The sequence below is a fragment of the Hydra vulgaris genome, chromosome 11 (assembly GCF_038396675.1).
Source record: "Hydra vulgaris chromosome 11, alternate assembly HydraT2T_AEP".
NCBI lineage: Eukaryota > Metazoa > Cnidaria > Hydrozoa > Anthoathecata > Hydridae > Hydra > Hydra vulgaris.
Window position 1 is genome coordinate 44,972,593 of NC_088930.1, and position 20,300 is coordinate 44,992,892.

A 20,300-nucleotide genomic window follows, 5' to 3' on the forward strand; every position below is an offset into this window, starting at 1 on the left:
GTCTTAATAATTTATGGTAAATCCCACATAGGTTATAGGTGAAAAACATCACATGTCAAAGATCAAAAATGCTACACATTTTGAATACCAAATGGGATAAAGTAGCAAATACCAGATTAAGTTAAGCCTCTCTGAAAGTTTCGATGATTAATTTTAAATTACTATTTAAGTAATTTTTAAATTAAAAGAATTTTAAAAATTATCATAGAAGCATTCGGACTTTCATTTGTCTAGTATTGACTGCTTTTATACCATTTGGATTAAAATATGTGGCATTTAAGATCTATAACATGTAGTATTTTCCACCTATATCCCATGTAGGATTTACCACATAAAACCCATGTGGGATTTACCATATGAAACCCACATGGGACAAAATAATAATCCCCATATGGGTTACATATGGTAAAAACCCACGCGTATCCCATATGGGATTTGCCATATGGAATCCATGTGGGATTTACCATATGAAACCCACATGGGACAAAATAATAATCCCCACATGGGTTACATATGGAAAAAATCCACGCGTATCCCATGTGCGCTTTTTCACTGGGTCATGGAGAATAGTAGATAGATGTCACTGTTAGAGAGAAATAAGTTTGTGTCATCAGCAAAGATAATATTTAGTAGATTTTATGCTTTATGCAAGTCGTTGATATATATTAAAAACAAAAAAGGGCCTTAGATGAAACCTTGCGGAACACCACTGGAAACATTTAAAAACTGTTTATGATTAAGTTCATTACAAAAAACAAATTGTTTTCTGTTAGATAAATAACTTTGAAGCCATTTATTTACTCTTTCATTTATTCCGTAATAATTAAGTTTATAAATCAAAATTTTATGATTGACAGTATCAAATGCTTTTGAAAGATCGATAAAAATTCCCAATGTGAATTGAGATATTTCAAAAGAGTTAGAAATTTTACGTACCAACTGAATAATTGCATGCTCAGTAGAGTTATTCTTTTTAAAGCCAAACTGATTGTTGTATAATAACTTATTTAAACTAAAATAATTAAATACTCTATTGAACATGATTCTTTCTAGTATTTTAAATATCCCAGTGAAAAAGCGCACATGGGATACGCGTGGATTTTTTCCACATGTAACCCATGTGGGGATTATTATTTTGTCCCATGTGGGTTTCATATGGTAAATCCCACATGGATTCCATATGGTAAATCCCATATGGGATACGCGTGGGTTTTTACCATATGTAACCCATATGGGGATTATTATTTTGTCCCATGTGGGTTTCATATGGTAAATCCCACATGGGTTTTATGTGGTAAATCCTACATGGGATATAGGTGGAAAATACTACATGTTATAGATCTTAAATGCCACATATTTTAATCCAAATGGTATAAAAGTAGTCAATACCAGACAAATGAAAGTCCGAATGCTTCTATGATAATTTTTAAAATTCTTTCAAATTAAAAATTTTTTAAATAGTAATTTAAAATCAATCATCGAAGCTTTCAGAGAGGCTTAACTTAATCTGGTATTTGCTACTTTATCCCATTCGGTATTCAAAACGTGTAGCATTTTTGATCTTTTACATGTGATGTTTTCCACCTATAACCTATGTGGGATTTACCTTAAACTATTATGACGAAATTTTATAAAATTAAAAAACGTGTTGCAAAATGAATTTATTTAAAAATAAATGCTATTAATCAATACATCCAAAACGAATATTAAAAATATTATTTTTTCTTTTGCGATTTACACGCCGTTTTTCGTCAATTGAATTAATTAAATCGCTTCGGCTTGTATAATACCAAGGTTTTTAGTATCTTCTAACTTTCTTCAAACATTTTCTAAAAAAAAAAAATATAAATACAAATATATATAAATATAAATATATATATATATATATATATATATATATATATATATATATATATATATATATATATATATATATATATATATATATAAAGAGAGAGAGAGAGAGAGAGAGACAGAGACAGAGACAGAGAGAGAGAGAGAGAGAGAGAGAGAGAGAGAGAGAGAGAGAGAGAGAGAGAGAGAGAGAGAGAGAGAGAGAGAGAGAGAGAGAGAGAGAAAGAGAGCAATTTTAATAAGGAACCTTATTAGTCGAGCAATTTTAATTATTAGCCAGTTTGAAGTCATTAATGACTACAATATTTCACAAATAATTATTTCCTAATTTATTACTTACAATGACTAACGTTTATGCGTAATGAGCTTGAACCCATGAGGAGAATCCTGAAAAAAAGTGATCAATAAGGATAAGTAGTTGAACAAAAAAACAAAAGCAAAAATGTAAAAACCTACTTTTTCAATGATGTAGACTTCTATAATAACAGGCCTTGACATCGCGCAAAATGCCGTACACGGCATTTTAAAGGCATTTTAATTATTAAAAAAACTTATCGTTAATTTGACAATATTATTACCTTACAAAGTTAACGCCTTGAACCTTACATCAACATCAAGACGATAACAACGTTATCGTCTTGATGTTGGGCTATCTAATTTATAAACCACATCACATTTTAAATTTATATACCACATCACATTTTAAAGATATCTAATTTATAAACCACATCACATTTTAAAGATTTATTAAAAAAGCGCGAACACAAACTTTCGTCTGATGTTAAAAGATGAAAATGTAAACACAGATTAGGAATTGGCCTTCAGTTTAACAACTTTGTTGCGCGATGTTAAGGCCTGTTATTATAGAAGGCCGCGGTCACACAATATAATATTCTGAAACTTATAAACAAACATCTAAATTTCTATAAGTAAATTTATTCTTTGATCATTGCCTTCATATCCTATCTTATTTTCATATCATAATCTATTATGGAATTACTTATATAACATATCACAACAATATTATTAAATTTGTGATGTTCAAATATCATATGAACATTCTCTAACATGTTCATATGATATTTGAATATAGTTCTTGAGTATATTATCTGCAAACAATTGACTGATGCAAGTTCTAATGTTGTCAAAAACCAAGCATGCATGCATGGGACACTGCAGTGTCCCACAAAGAAATGCAGGTTTGAAAGTCAAATTTTCTTTATTTAAAAAAAAAAATAAAATAGGGGGGAGATAAGGAGGTTTCTGTAACTTTTTTTAGGCTCCAAAACTTTTAACTTTATATATAATAAGGTTCATAAAACTTAAGGAACTAACGAAGTACATTGAGGAACAAAAACAGGATATTTACAGAAACTTTTAAATTTTTAATCTGGAGTACCACAGTGTAATTGGGAATAAAGTCTCTGGGTCCAGTATTCAAAGTAATACGATCTAAAGTAATATATAAATTAAATAAAATGCTTTAAAATGCATGCAGTTATACATATAACTCCTGATAGTTAACTATATGTATAACTAGTTATACATAAAATTTATTATATAAACTTATTTTTTAAGGTTATGCTTGAACAAATTAGCACCAATTAATTCAAATTCAAGATTTAGTTCAAGTTCAAGTTATTTGTTCATTGTTTTTTCACTATTTTATATTTATTTGTTCAAATTTGTTAACTAGTACTAATTCTTACTACAGTAAGAATATTTATCATTGTTGAACGTGATTTTATTAGTAACTTAATTTTACTATCAACATATTTTGACAACACCCTTTACATTTTAAAAGATGACAGCTTTACTTTTCTATTGATGTTAAATTTTTTATGTTTCAATAACTCAGATTGAATTTTAACTGAATTATTATAAGCTTTGTAAGGGTTTGTTGTATATCAAATGGTGTTGTAAATAAAGTAAAAATAATATATATATATATATATATATATAAATATATATATATATATATATATATATATATATATATATAGTATATAGCCTATGGGATCATCCATAAATGATGCCAGTAGATAGAGGAGCAGCGTGAGTTTAACAATAATTGACAATAAGAAGGGGATGTTGAGACCAAAATAATGTCAATTAAAAAATTAAATTAAAAAAAAAAGTAAAATATTTTATTTAAAAAAAAGTAAAACTAGCTATGAGCAGGTTTTAGAGGTATTTACACCAACAATGTGATCTAAAAACTTCTTGCTTTTGTTGCTTAAAACTGTAGAGGATCATCGGAAAAACAATTTAAATTCAGAAATTAGCTTGCTTATCTGAAAGAACAATTTATGTTTTTTTTTTTTACTTTTAGTACTGTTGAGAATAAATGTATAATTGAACCAGAAAAAAATTGATGGTATATGCATTTTTTATATTATATTAACAATTCAGATATACCATCATAATAAGATAACAAAAACTGATATCATTTTCAATGGGAGATAGCAAAAAATTGACTGAGTTTGATAAAGGGTGAAGTTGTTCAACAAACCGGGTCATCATCTGACATCATTATGCATAGATGACCCTACGATTTAAGTAAAATAAGTAATCAATTTGCCATATTTCTCTTTAGAAAGTGTAAGAAAAAAGCATTGTTATGCTGAGAACCTACCTATTGAGCAAGCTTTGACCACCTATTTTATAAATTTGAGAGACAGAAGTGGAAGTGCGAATCACAAAAGAACTAATAACAATCCTCTAAATTGATTTTAACTTTGTAAACTAGCATTAATATAGTATTTAGTAATAATACATGATTTTTATAATTTGTATTTATTTCCATTAATTATCAGTTGTCAGTCTCCATTTTATAAAATGAATTAAAAAACTATTTATTTATAGTATAATAATAATACATAAATACTAGTTTCCTAATGATATTATCATCACAATGTTAATGGTATTCGTTTTAAAGTGAAATTTTGTATCAATTTTATTGTTTTAATGTTATATTTATATATATATATATATATATATATATATATATATATATATATATATATATATATATATATATATATATATATATATATATATATATATATATTTTTACTTTATTTACAACACCATTTGATATACAACAAACCCCTACAAAGCTTACAATAATTCAGTTAAGATTCAATCTGAGTTATTGAAACGTAATAAATTTAACATCAATAACAACATAAAATCACGTTCAACAACGATAAACATTCTTACTGTAGTAAAATATAGTACTAACTGATAAATTTGAACAAATAAATATAAAATTAACAAAAACAATGAATAAATAAGAACATTAACTTGAACTTTAACTAAATCTTGAATTTGAATTAATTGGTACTAATTTGTTCAAGCATAACCTTAAAAAATAAGTTTTTATAACAAATTATATGTATAACTAGTTATACATATAGTTAACTATCGGGAGTTATATGTATAACTATATGCATTTTAAAGCATATTATTTTATTTAAACATTACTTAGATCATATTACTTTGAAAACTGGACCCAGAGGCTTTATTATCAATAACACTGTGGTACTCCAGATTAAAAATTGAAAAGTTTCTGTAAATATCCTGTTTTTGTTCCTCAATGTAGTTCGTAAGTCCCTTAAGTCTTAAGGACCTTATTACATCTAAAGTTAAAAGTTTTGGAGCATAAAAAAAGTTACAGAAACCCATCCTAATTTTTTCTTTTTTTAATAAAGAAAATTGGGAATTCTTTGACTTTCAAACCTGCATTTCTTTGTGGGACACTGCAGTGTCCCATGCATGCAAGATTGGTTTTTGACAACATTTCAACTTGCATCAGTTAATTGTTTGCAAATAATTAACTCAAGATCTATATTCAAATAACTATTATATTATCCTAATAATACGTCTATTTGCACAAATCTTAATCTTATTTCTATAAGGAAAGATAAACATTATTCGAGGTACTTACATACTTGCTTGCCATTCTCTTTATTAATATAAAATATTTTCACACAATATAAACGTAACGCAATGCAATGTCGATTTAAAAAATTTTTTTATAGTTTTTTTTTTAGTTTCCAGCTTTCAAATTAATTCCCATGCAAATCCCACAGGAAACCCACGTGGGATTTCCCATGTGTGTAAATACCATATGGTTCCCACATGTAACCCATGTGGGATTACCCACATGGGTTTAAGGTGACAAATTTCCATACGGATACCACATGGGAAAATCCGTCCCACGTAAATCCCATCAATCCCACACGGAACCCACTCGGAACCCATGTGGGACGCGGTTTTATTTTTCACTGGGATATAGGTAAGATAAGGATAGGCCAGTAATTACCAATGTCAGATTTGTCACCACCTTTGAATAGTGGAATAACTTTAGCAATTTTTAATTGATCAGGAAAGACTCCTTGTTCGATTGATGATTTAAAGACTTTAAAAAGAATATATTTTATTTGTTCAAAGCAATCTAAAATTATGTTACCATTGATTGTTTTGAAGGCTTTTTCAAACTCATCAAATAGTAACTCTTTAGATAACTCATCTGAGTGAATTCAATTATCCATCGGTACTAAGAAATCTTTAAATGAGGCTTCAGTGTTAGGAATTAATTTAGATAGTTTAAAGCCAATTTCAACGAAGAATTTATTAAATTTGTGAGCTATTGTTTGAAAATTATTTATATTATTGTTATCCACTTTGATCATGTGTGGCAGGGAACCTGATTTACCGGTAATTTCTTTTATTGTTTCCCAGGAACGTTTACAATTATTTTTTGCTTTATTGAGATTTTTCGAATAGTGATGTTTTTTTAAGTTTTTTCGAACTTTTTCAAAAAGATTTTTGCAATCTTTGTATATTTTCTCAATGGTGAATGATTAGATATTTAATGTATAATTTCTGCTTAACTTTTGATGATTTTTTTAAACCTATGGTAATCCAGGGAGAATTAATGTTTTTCTAATTTATTGTTATTTCATATAAAGGAAAATTGCCATCATAAACAGAGTAAAATGTGTTTAAAAAAATATCGTAAATGTTGTTTGAGTTATCACTAACAAAGCCTATCCAGTCAGGCATAATTTCATATATCTCATGATGTAATTTTATCGCAAAGCACTCTGGGATGTCCTGCCGGACCTCAGAATTTTATAATATAAAGTAGTAAAACTTATTTTTTTATGCACCTAAAAGAATTTCGATCTAAGTTATAACGATGCCATCATTTTGTGCTGCTATAAACTGTGGAAATAAAAGTGGAAAAAACTGTAAAGATATTTCATTTTTTCGTTTTCCTAAAGACGAAAAAAGGCAAGCTAATTCATATATTATTTATAATAACTTTTTTTTTCATCAAAAGTTTAAAAAATTATTATTGTAGTATTTTAAAATATATTCTTTTATTGTTTAATTTTTAGATGTAAACAGTGGGTTATCAACTGTCGTAGGAAAGATTTAGACGAAAAAGATTTCGTACTTTTAAACAAAAACTTTTATTTGTGCAGTAATCATTTTGAACATTTTATTATTCTACAAATTTATTATTCTACAAATAATAATGGAAAACGTTTGTTACAATCAGCAATTCCTACTATTTTTAACATCCCAAATCCTCCTCCACTTGTTGGTTGCAAAAGGAAATCACCAGTTGAACGTCATTCATTTCCAGCAAAAAAGCAAGTTGTTTGTTTACCTGTTAATTCAGATAGTAATTTAGAGAACAAAATGTCTACTAATGAAATAAATTTCAACAAACTTCATAGATTACTATTACCATTGCGAGTCAAAAATTCTAGACTACATAAACAAGTTCGACATTTAAAATCCAAACAAAAAATCCAAAAAAACTGTGATGGGTCTATAAAACATATTTTAAATTTATCCAGGAAATACTTATCTCCTATACAAGTTAGTTTTTTTAGAAGTCAATTAGAAATGAGTAAACGAGTCAATAAAGAAAAACGCTGGGCAGTTTGTGACAAAGTTTTGGCTTTGCGAATTCTGTTTCATAGTCCTCAAACTTTTAACGTCTTGCGAACAATATTCTGTTTACCAAGTCAAACCTGTTTATTATTATTTTTGTCCCGCGTATTTTCAGATCTTTAAGAAGGGTTTTCTACTCAATTGTTTTCTTTATTAAAGTTACGTGCTGATGCAATGAATCCACATGATCATAATGTCAGTCTTGTTATGGATGAAATGTCGTTAAAGCAGCATTTAGAGTATGTTAGAAATTCTGACAGGGTTTAATGTATGAAAAATGGAAAACTTTTAAATCAGGCTCTTCTAATTATGGTTAGAGGCTTGGCAAATAAATGGAAACAACCAATAGCTTATTTTTATAATAATTCAACAGTATCAACAGCTGACTTGGCTTTTTTACTATGTGAAACCATTTCTAAGGTTCAAGAAACTAGTTTACACATTAGATGTGTAGTTTGTGATCAAGGATCTACTAATATAGCTGCCTTACGTTTGCTTGGGTTTTCCAAAAATTTACCATACTTTCCTAATCCTTCCAATGATAAAAATATTCATGTTATTTTTGATCCTCCACATTTAGTAAAAAGTATCAGAAACAATTTACGAAGACATAACATTGACATTAATGGTGAAATTGTTTCTTGGCAACACATCCAGTCTCTGTATAATTTAGACAAAATAAACTCTGTACGTCTAGTGCAAAACTAACAGATAGACACTTAGATCCTGGTCCTCTTTTATCTATGAAGGTCAAACTTGCCACTCAAATTTTTAGTTATCAAGTTGCTTCTGCATTATATTGCTGCTCTAATACAAGCTTACTTCCTTTAAGTGTATTACCAACAGCAAGATTTGTTGAACGCATGGATACTTTATTCGATATATTGAATTCATATAAACTATATGCAGATAAACCAGCTCGTTGTGCTCTAACTTTAAAAGGAGCAAGTATTTCTCAGTTGGAAGAGTTAAAGCATTGGATTGAGAAATGGAAATTTTGTAATGTTAGAAGTCAAGCAAGTATATCATGTCATTGGGGTTTAAGTGTCACAATAAATAGTGTTCTAACCTTAAGTAGAGAGCTATTTTCTGAAGGTTTTCAGTTTGTTTGTACTTCTCGTTTTAATCAGGACTGCATTGAGAATTTTTTTTCCATTATTCGAAGCAAAAGTGGTTGGAATGACTGTCCAAATGTTTGACAATTTCGAGCTGCCTATAGAAAGGCTTTATTACTTTTATCTGTAGAAAAAAGCAAATCCAATAGCAACTGTATAAAGGATTCAAATTTTGAGACAGCTTTCAATCTAAATGATTTTATGAAGTGTTGTACTCAAACAACCACTAATTGTGGAATTTATGAAACAGAAAGTAACATACCTAAAGGAATATCTTATTTTCATCCAGGATCATTTTATATGTTTACTGGAAAAATTTTAATGCAACCAAAGAATCAAGCCTTTTTACACATGGCTGGATGGCTTATTCAAAAGGTTAAGTTATGTTATAGGTGTGCAGATGTACTATTTCTTAGTTCAGCTGACAATCCATCAGCTTCTATGTCACTAGTTTGTGAAATGGAAACAACTTTTATGAAATTTATTGATAAATATCTTGAAAGAGATGGAGTGGCCATGATTCTCATCAATAAAAATTAATAAAAAAAGTCATTTTCAGTTTTTGCACAATCAACATAAAGAACATGCACTTTATTTGAAAAAAAACATTGTTCTGTTTTTTGTTATTACAAGAATTTTTTATTTCATAAAATTTTTAAACAGAGACATAAACCCACGCAATAAGTCAAATGCAAGAAAAGTTGCACGTATTCTTCATAATTAATATATTATTATACTATTTTTTTAATTTTTTTTTTTTTTTGTATTAAGATGTGCAAATAACTTTTTAAAAAATTATGTTTTTTGTTATTACAAGAATTTTTTATTTCATAAAATTTTTAAACAAGAACAAAAACCCACCCCATAAGTCAAATTGCAATTTCAAAAATATTGTACATATTGCCCTTTGATATATTATGATATTATTTTTTCAATATAATTCTTTGTAATGAGACTTATTTATGTTATAATGTATAATATTAATAACTTTTGTTAATGTATAATGTTAATAGCTTTTATTTTTAATAAAATAATTTTATGTTCTAAAAAAATTACACTAACTTTATGTTCTACAAAATGTTTTTTCCCCATTATTTTATTCTTATTAAAACATTCTAATGGTAATCTTAACAAAATTGATGTATCTTAATGTTACGAAAATGATATATCTTTAATACAAAATTAAGATTAGCAACAAAGTTGATTAACAAAAAAAAAACTATTTGTGTTAGTTGCGGAAGAGGTCCGGCAGGACATCCCAGAATGCAATTTCGATCAATTAACAGGAGTTTCGCGAAGTGGATAGGCTTTGATCACTAAAGCCGATGTTCTTCCAATGGAGCAATGATAATTGTGTTTTAAATTGTTCAACATTTTTTTGATTATAGTTGCGTAACCTAACTTTTATGCTAGTTTTAGTCATAATTTTAGAGTTGAAGTTAATGGTAAAAAAGATAGGGAAATTTTTTTTTTTTTTGTTCTTTATTACAATATTTATTACAATTTAAATAAACAACGCTTTGTTACAATAATAAAAGTTAACAAGTCAAGGTATTGTTAAGAAACAAATATTAAAAATAAAGAGCGCGGATTACTCAAAGAAGACCATCAGGTCTTGTCACAGAGAAACCGCTAATTGCTTGTGGATAAAAAAACAAACAAAAAAATAAATAAAAAAGAATATACATTAAATATATAAATATACTAATATAGATAAGAGATTTTCAAAAAATTTTAAAATTTAAAAGTAGATTAGTATATTATCAGTTGAAAAAATGAGTTTTTTAAGATTTTGTTTAAAAGAATCAAAATTACATTCTTGAGAAAAATCTTTAGAAGTATTTAGAACTATACTATTCCATAAAAATGGTCCGCAAAATGAAATAAAAAATTTTCTAAAATTAGTTTGAGAAAATGGTTGTCGAATTAAATTATCGTTCCTTAAAATATATTTATTTCTATCTCTTTGTAAATACAAGTTACGAAAAGAAACGGGTGATAAATGGGTCTTGCATTTATACATAAAACAAAGAATATTAAAAACATTTAACTCATATATATTGAGTGCTTTCACATCATATAAAAGAGGCTTGGCGTGAGCAAAACGGTCCTTGAAATTTATAAGGCGTGCTACATGTTTTTGTTGCCGACAGAGAGGTTTAAGTTTACTTTTATAAGTGCTACCCCAAGCAATGTTTGCATAATTAATATGGCAATGAATTAGCGAATAATATAACTGAATTAAGGTATGTTTATCTAGAAAGTTTATTATTTTGTATAAAATGTCTATATTCTTTGAAATTTTATTGCACAAGTTAGCAATATATACACCTAAAAATCTTGTCACTAGAACTCTTTTAATAATTATGTAATCTATAAAAAGAAAGGGTTAGTTGCTAGGCAGCTGGTGCTTTTTACCATAAGGATGAAAAAGAATCCATTTAGTTTTATCAATATTTAATGATAGTTTGTTTAATCTAAACCATTCGGAAATTTTGGCTAGTTTAATGTTCATGTTGCTAAAAAGGGTAAAAATGTTTTTATGAGAAAGAAATAAGTTAAAATCATCAGCAAACATAATTGTCATTAGGTTAGAAGCTTTTGGTAGATCATTAGTATATGTTAGAAATAGGAGGGGTCCTAATATGGATCCTTCAGGAACCCCAAATGAAATATTTAACAAATTAGATGATACGTTATCATCTGCATAAACAAATTGTTTCCGATTATTTACGTAACTTTTAAGCCAAATTAATATATTTCCAGTAATTCCGTACCACTCCAACTTTTAAAAAAGAATTTTGTGATCAATAGTATCAAAAGCTTTTGCCAAGTCAATGAATACACCTAAAGTAAATTAAGAATTTTCAAATGAGTCAGATATATTTCTTGTAAATTGTAAAATGGCATGTTCAGTGGAATTTTTTTTTGGAATCCATATTGATTGCTGTCTAATAAATTGTTTATGGTAAGATGGTTATAAATTTTATTGTACAAAATTTTTTCTAAAACTTTAGAGAATACAGAAAGTAGTGAAATTGGACGATAATTACTTATATTCTCAACGTTACCACCTTTTAACATTGGTATGACTTTTGCTAATTTTAGAGCTTGTGGAAAAATTCCTTGTTTAATTGATATCGAAAAAATCTTAAAGAGTATATCTTTTAAAACATCAAATGAACTTATAATAATGTTGCCGTTAATACCATCAGGGCCTTCTACTTTTTTAGATTTCAACATTTTAAATGCAATTTCAAACTCTTCAAAAGATAATTCAAAAGAGCTCAAGTAAGAGTTTAGAGGGAAACATAGATCAATTATTAAGCTGTTTGCTATAGGAATGTTTTTTGCAAGATTTGGTCCTACAGACACAAAATATTTATTAAACTCTTCCGTAATTTGTCTTTTATCATATAAAAACTCATTATTATGTTTAACCATGTTTGGCAAAGTGTGAGATGTACTTTTTTTGCTGCCAGTAATTTCTCTTATTATAAACCAAGTGCGCTTAAAATTTGATTTATATTTATCTAGTAAATTTAAATAATTTTTTTTTTGTTTTTTGAGGCTTTCAAAAAGTTTAGCGTAATTTTTATATATATTTTTATTTTCATTTGTTTTACATTTTAGGTAATTAATGTATAATTTTTGTTTAATTTTTGAAGACTTACGCAAACCCTTTGTAATCCAAGGCGATTTAATACTTTTAGCTTTGAGATTTAAATTAACTTCAGGGAAATTAGTGTCGTAAATATCATAGAAAGTTTTAAAAAAGGAGTTATAAACTAAGTTAGTATTATCAGAGGCGTTTATAAAGTTCCAATCACTTAAAGATAATTGTTCTTTAAAAGATTTAAGGTTTTTATTTGTAAAAATTCGCTTTTCGAAAACTCGTTTTTCATTAGGAAGTAATTTATTATCTATATTTATAGAAAAGAAAACAGGAAAATGATCAGATATGTCATTTTTAATTATGCCTTTTTTTAAGGATACGTTAAAAACATCAGTGGTTAAAATATTATCAATTAAAGAAACACTTGATTGAGTAATTCTTGTCGGTTTGCTAATCAAAGGAATCGCACCATTTTCGAGAATGCCATTATAAAACTTTTTTAATGTTATTATTGACGTGGTATTGAAAACAATCTAAATTCATATCACCCAATAAGTAGATAAATATATTTTCGCGGTTACTTTTTTTAATAACGTCATTATTGAAATGGTCAGATATGTTTGTTTTTAAGATACCTTTATTTAAGTCACTGTTAAAAGTATCAGTTGTCAGAATGTTATCAATTAGAGTAGCTGATTTTGAAGTTACTCTGGTAGGGCAATTTATTAAAGGAATGGCGCCTATTTTGAAAATAGAATCATAAAAATTTTTAACTTTAATGTCCGTAGAGTAATGGAAGCAATTAGCAAGTTTCATATGATGCGGTTTAACTAAGCGAATATTGCCTGTAGGGACAAAATTCTAGCCAATCAGATAATTTTTCTAGATTAAGCGATAATCAGTTTTTTCTCTCGATTAAACTACTAAAAATAGGGTAGTACTTAATACAATCGAGTCAAAAATGTATATAAAAATCAAAACAAATATTTTTTTTAATATGCTAAATAAAATAAGTTAGCGATATGTAACTATTATTTATTTTAATAAAAAGATATAAAACATTATTAGATATCAAATTATATTGATTGTATCAATTAAAAGAAATGGTTAACTGGTTTTGTGGTGCAGCATTATGTTTTAACAACTTTAGAACCAAAACTACTAACGGAGAACGTATAAAGTTTTACAGGCTTCCCAAAGATGTTTCTATTCAGAAAGAATATATCCGAGTTTTAAATACAAAAGGAATGAATTTCAGAAATGGGCATATTTGTTGTGAACATTTTTCATCTGGAATAAGAGAGTTATGCACTGATATTCCAAACATTGCTGCACCACCAAGCCAAATTGCTATAATGGAACGAAAATATGAAAATGCTCTGGCCAAAATAACTAAATCAGGAAAAACGACTGATAAAAAACATTTGAAAGGGTTAAAACGTAAGCTTAGTATGATGATATCCTTGTCTAAACCTTATCCTATTCGTAAAAAACCAACAAACCGACCTTCTTATGTTACAAAATCTCCTTTATCATTACTTAAACCAACAAAACAACAGTTATTTTCTAAATTAAAAAAAGAAGCAGATGCTAACAAAATTCTATCAGAAAAAATAAACAATGCAAACAATTATATAACACAGCTTAAAAAAGAAAAAAAAAAGAAACAAAGTAAAGAACGATATGTTACATAAAAAATATTTAATTTTATCTGTAAAAAATCAAATTTTAAAAAAAGAACTAGACAAATTTGAAAAAGGAATGTTTAAATATTCTAAACTTAAAGACAAACCAAAGCAGTTTAAATATTTATGTGGTTTAACTGTCCTGCAATTTGAACTCCTTTATAATTGTGTAGCACCATACTGCCACCTAATTGAATATCCGGATTGCAAAGGTACAGGAACCAGATTCCTTGAAAAAAAAACCGAATTGTTTTCAGTTTTAACATTGTGCAGACATGCACTTCATCTTGGTGTTATTGGATTTATGGCTGGCGTTTCTAAAAGTACCATATATCGTGTTTTCACTGGATGGGTTGTATTTCTAGACACAATATTTTCAGAGATAAATTTAAAAGTCGAAAGCACTTATATTTCCCTGATGATGCCTTCTGTTTTTGAAAAAACTGGCCACGGTGAAACCGATATTGTTGTGGATGCTACAGAATTTAAGTTTCAACAACCAACCAATTATGACCTTAACACTTTAATGTTTTCAAGTTATAAAAACTGTACAACAGGGAAAGCTTTAATTGGAATCTCTCCACATGGGTCAGGTTTGCTTTTTGGAGACATATACCCTGGTTCAGTTACAGATAATGAATTAACAGAACAATCTCATATTTTAGAACTAGTTGAGAAGGAACACGAAGTTATGGCAGATAGAGGGTTTTCAATTCAAGATTTATGCGCTTCAAAAGGAATATATCTGAATCGACCATCTCAAAAATCAAGCCATCAGTTCCCACAAGCTGATGTAGCTGGTAATTTTGATATAGCTTCAACCCGTATTCATGTAGAGAGATTCATAGGATGCGTACGTGATTGGTCAATTCTTAATGCGGTGTGGCCAGTACAAAGAATGGACTTACTTTCTTCAACATGGAAAATGTTATGTCATGTTGTAAACCTTACAATGCGCCCCATTGGGCCAAAGCCAGAATCTTGTAATTAATAGTATTTTATGAATATATATATAACTATTTAAAAACATATTTTCTTGTTTTATCATAATTTTAAACATTTATACCAATTTTAATAGAAATGTTGATGTTTTTACAAGTTCTCTAATATACGATCTAAGTGGTTTTAGTTCTTTAAAATCAGGAATTTTCCCAACAACATTATTTCCAAGAGTAGTGAGCAAAGAATGTTCATGATGTTGCCAATCTTTTATTGGATTTGAATGCAAAATGCTATCTGATATTTCCTTGATAACTGACATCAGTAAATTATTTAGTTGAATAATAAAGAAATTTGAGTTTAATGTTTCAGGATGATAAGATTGTAAAATGCAGTATTTAGATTTTGTACATAGTAGTGCAAGCTGAGCCTGCACGTAATACTGAGGTTGGTTTTTTAAATGGGTCAATGGACTGTCACTGTTTTTTGCTCGTGTTTTAATTTCCAAAATAATTTGATGTGACACAAGGCAATCTGGACTTGCCCCATAATTTAAATCATCTGGGTGATTTAAATTATGGGGCAAAAATCCACACATTTTAGGAGAACATTTTGAAATCTTTGCAAAGTGCTGAAGTGCAATAAATTCATATTTATGACCACGCTCAAAATTTTTTATGTTTTGTGTGTTATAAGTATCATTTTCATTTAATCTTTCCTTAACTATCTTCCAATAATTTGTAAATTTTTCCTGTCCATATATTCCTAGCAATGCTGGTAATCGACTCCCCGTCATTTTCCCTTTTCTTGTGTCCATCCACTCCTGGGTATTTTGTTTGACATTAATATGATTTGTGTATTGTCCTTGTGATGGTATCAGATTTGTCAAATCAATGTGAATAACAGGATCCTCATTTAAAAGTTGTTTATTAATTTTTTCTAAAACAATAACTTGTTCCAGCGAAACTATGGTTACCTCGATGTTTACTTTATTTTGATTTATTATTTGCAATATTGTTGGTATTTTACTATAATTATTTTGGAATTTTTGTGGGTTTACTGCTTGTTCATTTAAAGTACGACTTTTTGCATTTATAGAACTTAACTTATTGAGTTGGGATTTAAAACTTTCAGGGTCATATCTAAATCTTAAATGCCCCATTAGTGCAGATTCATATCCAAGATCTATTGAACAAAGAGTATCATATACATGTCTTTCAAAATTGGGTTCCTTTTTCAGCCCTTCCTTAATTTTTTGCTTCATTTTTAAAACATCTCTTTTAAAAGATGAACTTTCTGGATCTGCTGGTGTGATTTTTAAGTTTTCAATTGTACTTTTGTTTCTTGCTGATTTTACTTTAATATGAGATAGTGGGACCATTGGAATAGAACCTTTTTTTGATCTTTTATGCCATTTCTGTATCACTTGTGTGCACGTTAATTCTAAAATTGTTGTCTTTGTGTCCTCGTAATGCTTTAAGTATAGAAGGATATCTAAAACATGACAGCAAAGCCCACTAAGACCAACGGGGCATTCACAATAACCTTTACGAGGTGTCCCTCCTACAAAAAGTAAATAAGCAGGGCGTGCATCGTGGCTATAAGATTTTCTTATGAAAACATATACTATTTTGTTATCTGAATGTATTTTAACTGATATAATTTTTCTGCTTGTTAACATTTGGTATGCTTTTTGCTGTTGTCCAAATGTACCCTCTCTTTTATTGAGTATGTATTCTTTAAAAAGTTCAGCGTTTACACAAGGGTAAAGGTTTTCATTTCCAGTCCAATTTTGAGACATGTGTGGTATCTCGTTTACATATAAGCTTGTTTTGAATAAGTAGTTTTTTTTTGCTTTTAGATAAAGTTTCTTAACTAGTTTTGGATATGGAAAGAACTTCAAAATTCTGCCTTGCAACTTTATAACAGAGCCTGTGACACCCAGTCCGTGGTTAACAAGCCATTCAACACAAATCTTTCTTGATGCAGTTGAAATGTTAACTGCATTAATATTTAATTCCATTTATAACAGTAATAGTAAATTAGTTATTAACTTGATGACTGTATTTTGCTTCACTTTAAACTGCTATAAATGTAAACAAACGCAATAAAATTTTTTGTCCCTACAGCTCAATTATTAGTACCCAGACCTTCCCGTATGAAACTTGCTAATTCATATTGAAATCCCCTACAATAAAATTCTTTGTTTTTTTTCAAGGATGCTTTTTTTGAAAAGGTTTTCTTCAAAATACATGCTCATGTTCTCGGCCACACCGTTTGAAGGCAATAATAGCAACAGCTCAGTAAAATGTTTTTTGATTGATTGTTTAGAATTTCAATAATTAAAATTTCTTTGTCGCCGTCAGAAACACTTAGATCATTCCTAATATAATCCTAATATTTATTATATTACGCATACTTAATAAATATTTGAACCAGATGTGCCCTTTTTTAGCAATTATTTACGTATATAAATTTTATTCATTTTGAGAAGTGAAGTGAAGCCTGGGAAGTCAAAGAAATGCACATATTACGCATGCTTAATATATAAAATAAGGGGCGCCGGTTTTTTAGCTTCCAGGATCGGTCCGAGGGAATATTTTACATTTCAATATTACTGACTATTTCATGAACAGAAAATTATGGGAAAGGAAAATGAAATAATAGTGTTATTAGATTAATAATGGTGTAAATTGATGAAATAATGGTGGTTTTTGATTAAAAAACTATGAAACCGAAGAATGTACAGTTCATATTGTATGTTTACAACTCGCAGGAAAAATAGCCCCTGGCAGAAATCTCACCGAAAAAATCACCAAAGAAAATATCTCACCTAAAAAACTCCTCTCGAAAAAAAAAAGCAAATAGTTATTGATATACTTGGATGTTTGTTGCAAAATTTTAAAATACCACATAAAAAGCGCGCATGAGCTTGAAATATGATTATAACCAAAGTAAATTAGGTAAAAAATGTTTGAACACCAAAAAAACGTTTTTTTATTTTTTTAATATAAAAGATGTTCTAAAAAAAACATTTTAGACAATATTTAAATATAAAAACAAAAAAAATTATCAAAACCAATGTAAAAGCAAATATACAAAAAAAGATGTTCTAAAATGTCCACCGAGCCGGATTTGAACCAGCGACCTAGAGATATCTCCAACTTTCGATCTACAGTCTCCCGCTCTGCCAACTGAGCTATCGGTGGATGCATTTATCAAAAATTTGTATTATTATAAAATACAAATAATAGAATATTAACTTCGACGAAAAAAAGTAACGAAAACTCAACGGCCGATAAAAACTTTTTCTTTTTTTTTCATTAATATTGTATTGATTTTTTTTACCAGCGCTCTTCAAAACCAGACAAAAGAAGTTAATCTAAGTTGCCAAGAATCTTTGGCGACTATCGTTGATAGTCGCCAAAATCTATTCAAAATGGAGTATTTTTGCTCATTCTGAGTTTTTCTACTTGCAAGTTCATTAAATGAAAATAGAAATTTTGCATTTCTCTTGTTTGTGAAGGTGGAGGAAATTCAAAGCTTGGTGATGCAAGTGTGAAGTACTGAAATAAACCTAGACATATCTGTGGTGCTGTGTGTCCACATATCACTCTGTATAAGCTGAAATTCATATAATAAAACGTTTCAAACGTTTCAAATGTAATAGTATCTCGTATGGAAATACCTTATTTCCCTCTTAACACTCAGTCTTGTGAAAGAGAAAAAACTTAAAAAACTTATAAGGTTATGATGATATCAAAAAAAACTTGTAAAGCAAATGACTGAAACTGCAGCTGATTTTTAGTTTTCAGAGACGAAATATTTGATTAGAGCAAGAATAGAGCACAGAGATGTTGTTCCAAATCTGAAATCCAAGAAAGAGTTGATAAACTGTTTATTTGATGTTAAAGTTTAATATTAGTGAAATATTTATTGTTCATCGTGTTTTTATTTTATTTTTGTGGGACCTTTAACACCTTCAGTCGCAAACTGGAACATTTTTATAGATTCAGTGGGCAAAATGGGACTTGTACTACTTATCTGTAGTCAGCAAATCGGGAACACACAGACACATTTGACACTTAATCGTGCCGGCCTTAACTGCTCCATACACTTGAGAATGGTTGTATCCAGCAAGCACAATCAACGTTGAAACAACGTTGAAATTTATAGTTGAAAAATGGTTGAGTTTTGGTTAAAATGGAAACGCAAATCCACATTGAAACCAAACGTTAGATCAACGTTGAAAACAAACCAAAAATCAACGTTAGATTAAAGTTGATTTAGCGTTGATTCAACCAGCTTATATACAAGTTTATAAACCTTAAAAATACATTCATCCGAAAAAACATTTATTTTGTGTTCAATATTGTGTTGTTGTGAGTAAGAAAAGAAACAATAATGCTTCAACTTATAATAACATGTGATTCCAAAAAATCTGGACAAATTAAATTTTAAAATATTTTTAGAAAGATGACTTATTTTTTAAGTTTTGAACGATGTTTCAAAAAGAGCAATGTTCATAGAGTAATATTACAAAAAATTACAAATTTTCCATTCCTTGTCTGCGAACTATATCAACTCTTGTAAAACTCTTCTTACCAAGTCGATGTACGCGCTCAATGTCGACATGTTTGAAGCAGTAGTTGATACGATTCCTCAGTCGGATCAAATTTTTAGCTTCCCAACAACTAGCATATACTGCTCTCTTGATTTCATTCTAAAAATCTTCAATAGGTCGCAATTCTGGTACGTTTGCAATATTTTGACTTCTGGGCACATATTCGACATTTTTGGACCTCAAAAAATCTTTTTTTGAGTAGTGAGATGATGCAAGGTCAAGCCTAAAAACTATTTCATCACCTTTAAGAACAGTCTCTATAAATGGGAGCAAACATGATCTCAAACACTTGTCTATGCAACAAGTAGACAAGTGTTTGAGATCATGCAACATAATGCTTTGACAATCCCTTTGGAGAAATTGCAACCCAAACCAATAATTTTTGTTCAAATTTTGATTTTCTTTTTAATTTAACATCATTTGGTGTCGTAGTAACATCTGATGAAATATTACAATTAATTAATCCAAAATATGATTCATCGTCAATGATCACC

At 28.6% G+C, this 20,300-nt stretch overlaps 1 protein-coding gene, 1 long non-coding RNA gene and 1 other non-coding gene across 3 annotated transcripts; 1 reads left to right on the plus strand and 2 right to left on the minus strand.

The window, feature by feature from the left end:
- Positions 1–1,646: 1,646 nt before the first annotated feature.
- Positions 1,647–6,144, minus strand: LOC136087274 (uncharacterized). The gene is made up of 3 exons (XR_010641680.1): positions 5,804–6,144; positions 2,195–2,241; positions 1,647–1,829 (listed from the first exon to the last, which is right to left on the minus strand). It is a non-coding gene; the product is annotated as an uncharacterized LOC136087274 (long non-coding RNA).
- Positions 6,145–14,319: 8,175 nt separating this feature from the next.
- Positions 14,320–15,234, plus strand: LOC136087057 (uncharacterized). Its single transcript, XM_065809563.1, has one exon. It carries the CDS (start codon positions 14,320–14,322, stop codon positions 15,232–15,234), a length of 915 nt encoding a protein of 304 aa, XP_065665635.1.
- Positions 15,235–18,302: 3,068 nt separating this feature from the next.
- On the minus strand, positions 18,303–18,391 carry trnay-gua (transfer RNA tyrosine (anticodon GUA)). The gene is given in 2 exon segments: positions 18,303–18,338; positions 18,355–18,391. It is a non-coding gene; the product is annotated as a tRNA-Tyr (tRNA).
- Positions 18,392–20,300: the final 1,909 nt, after the last annotated feature.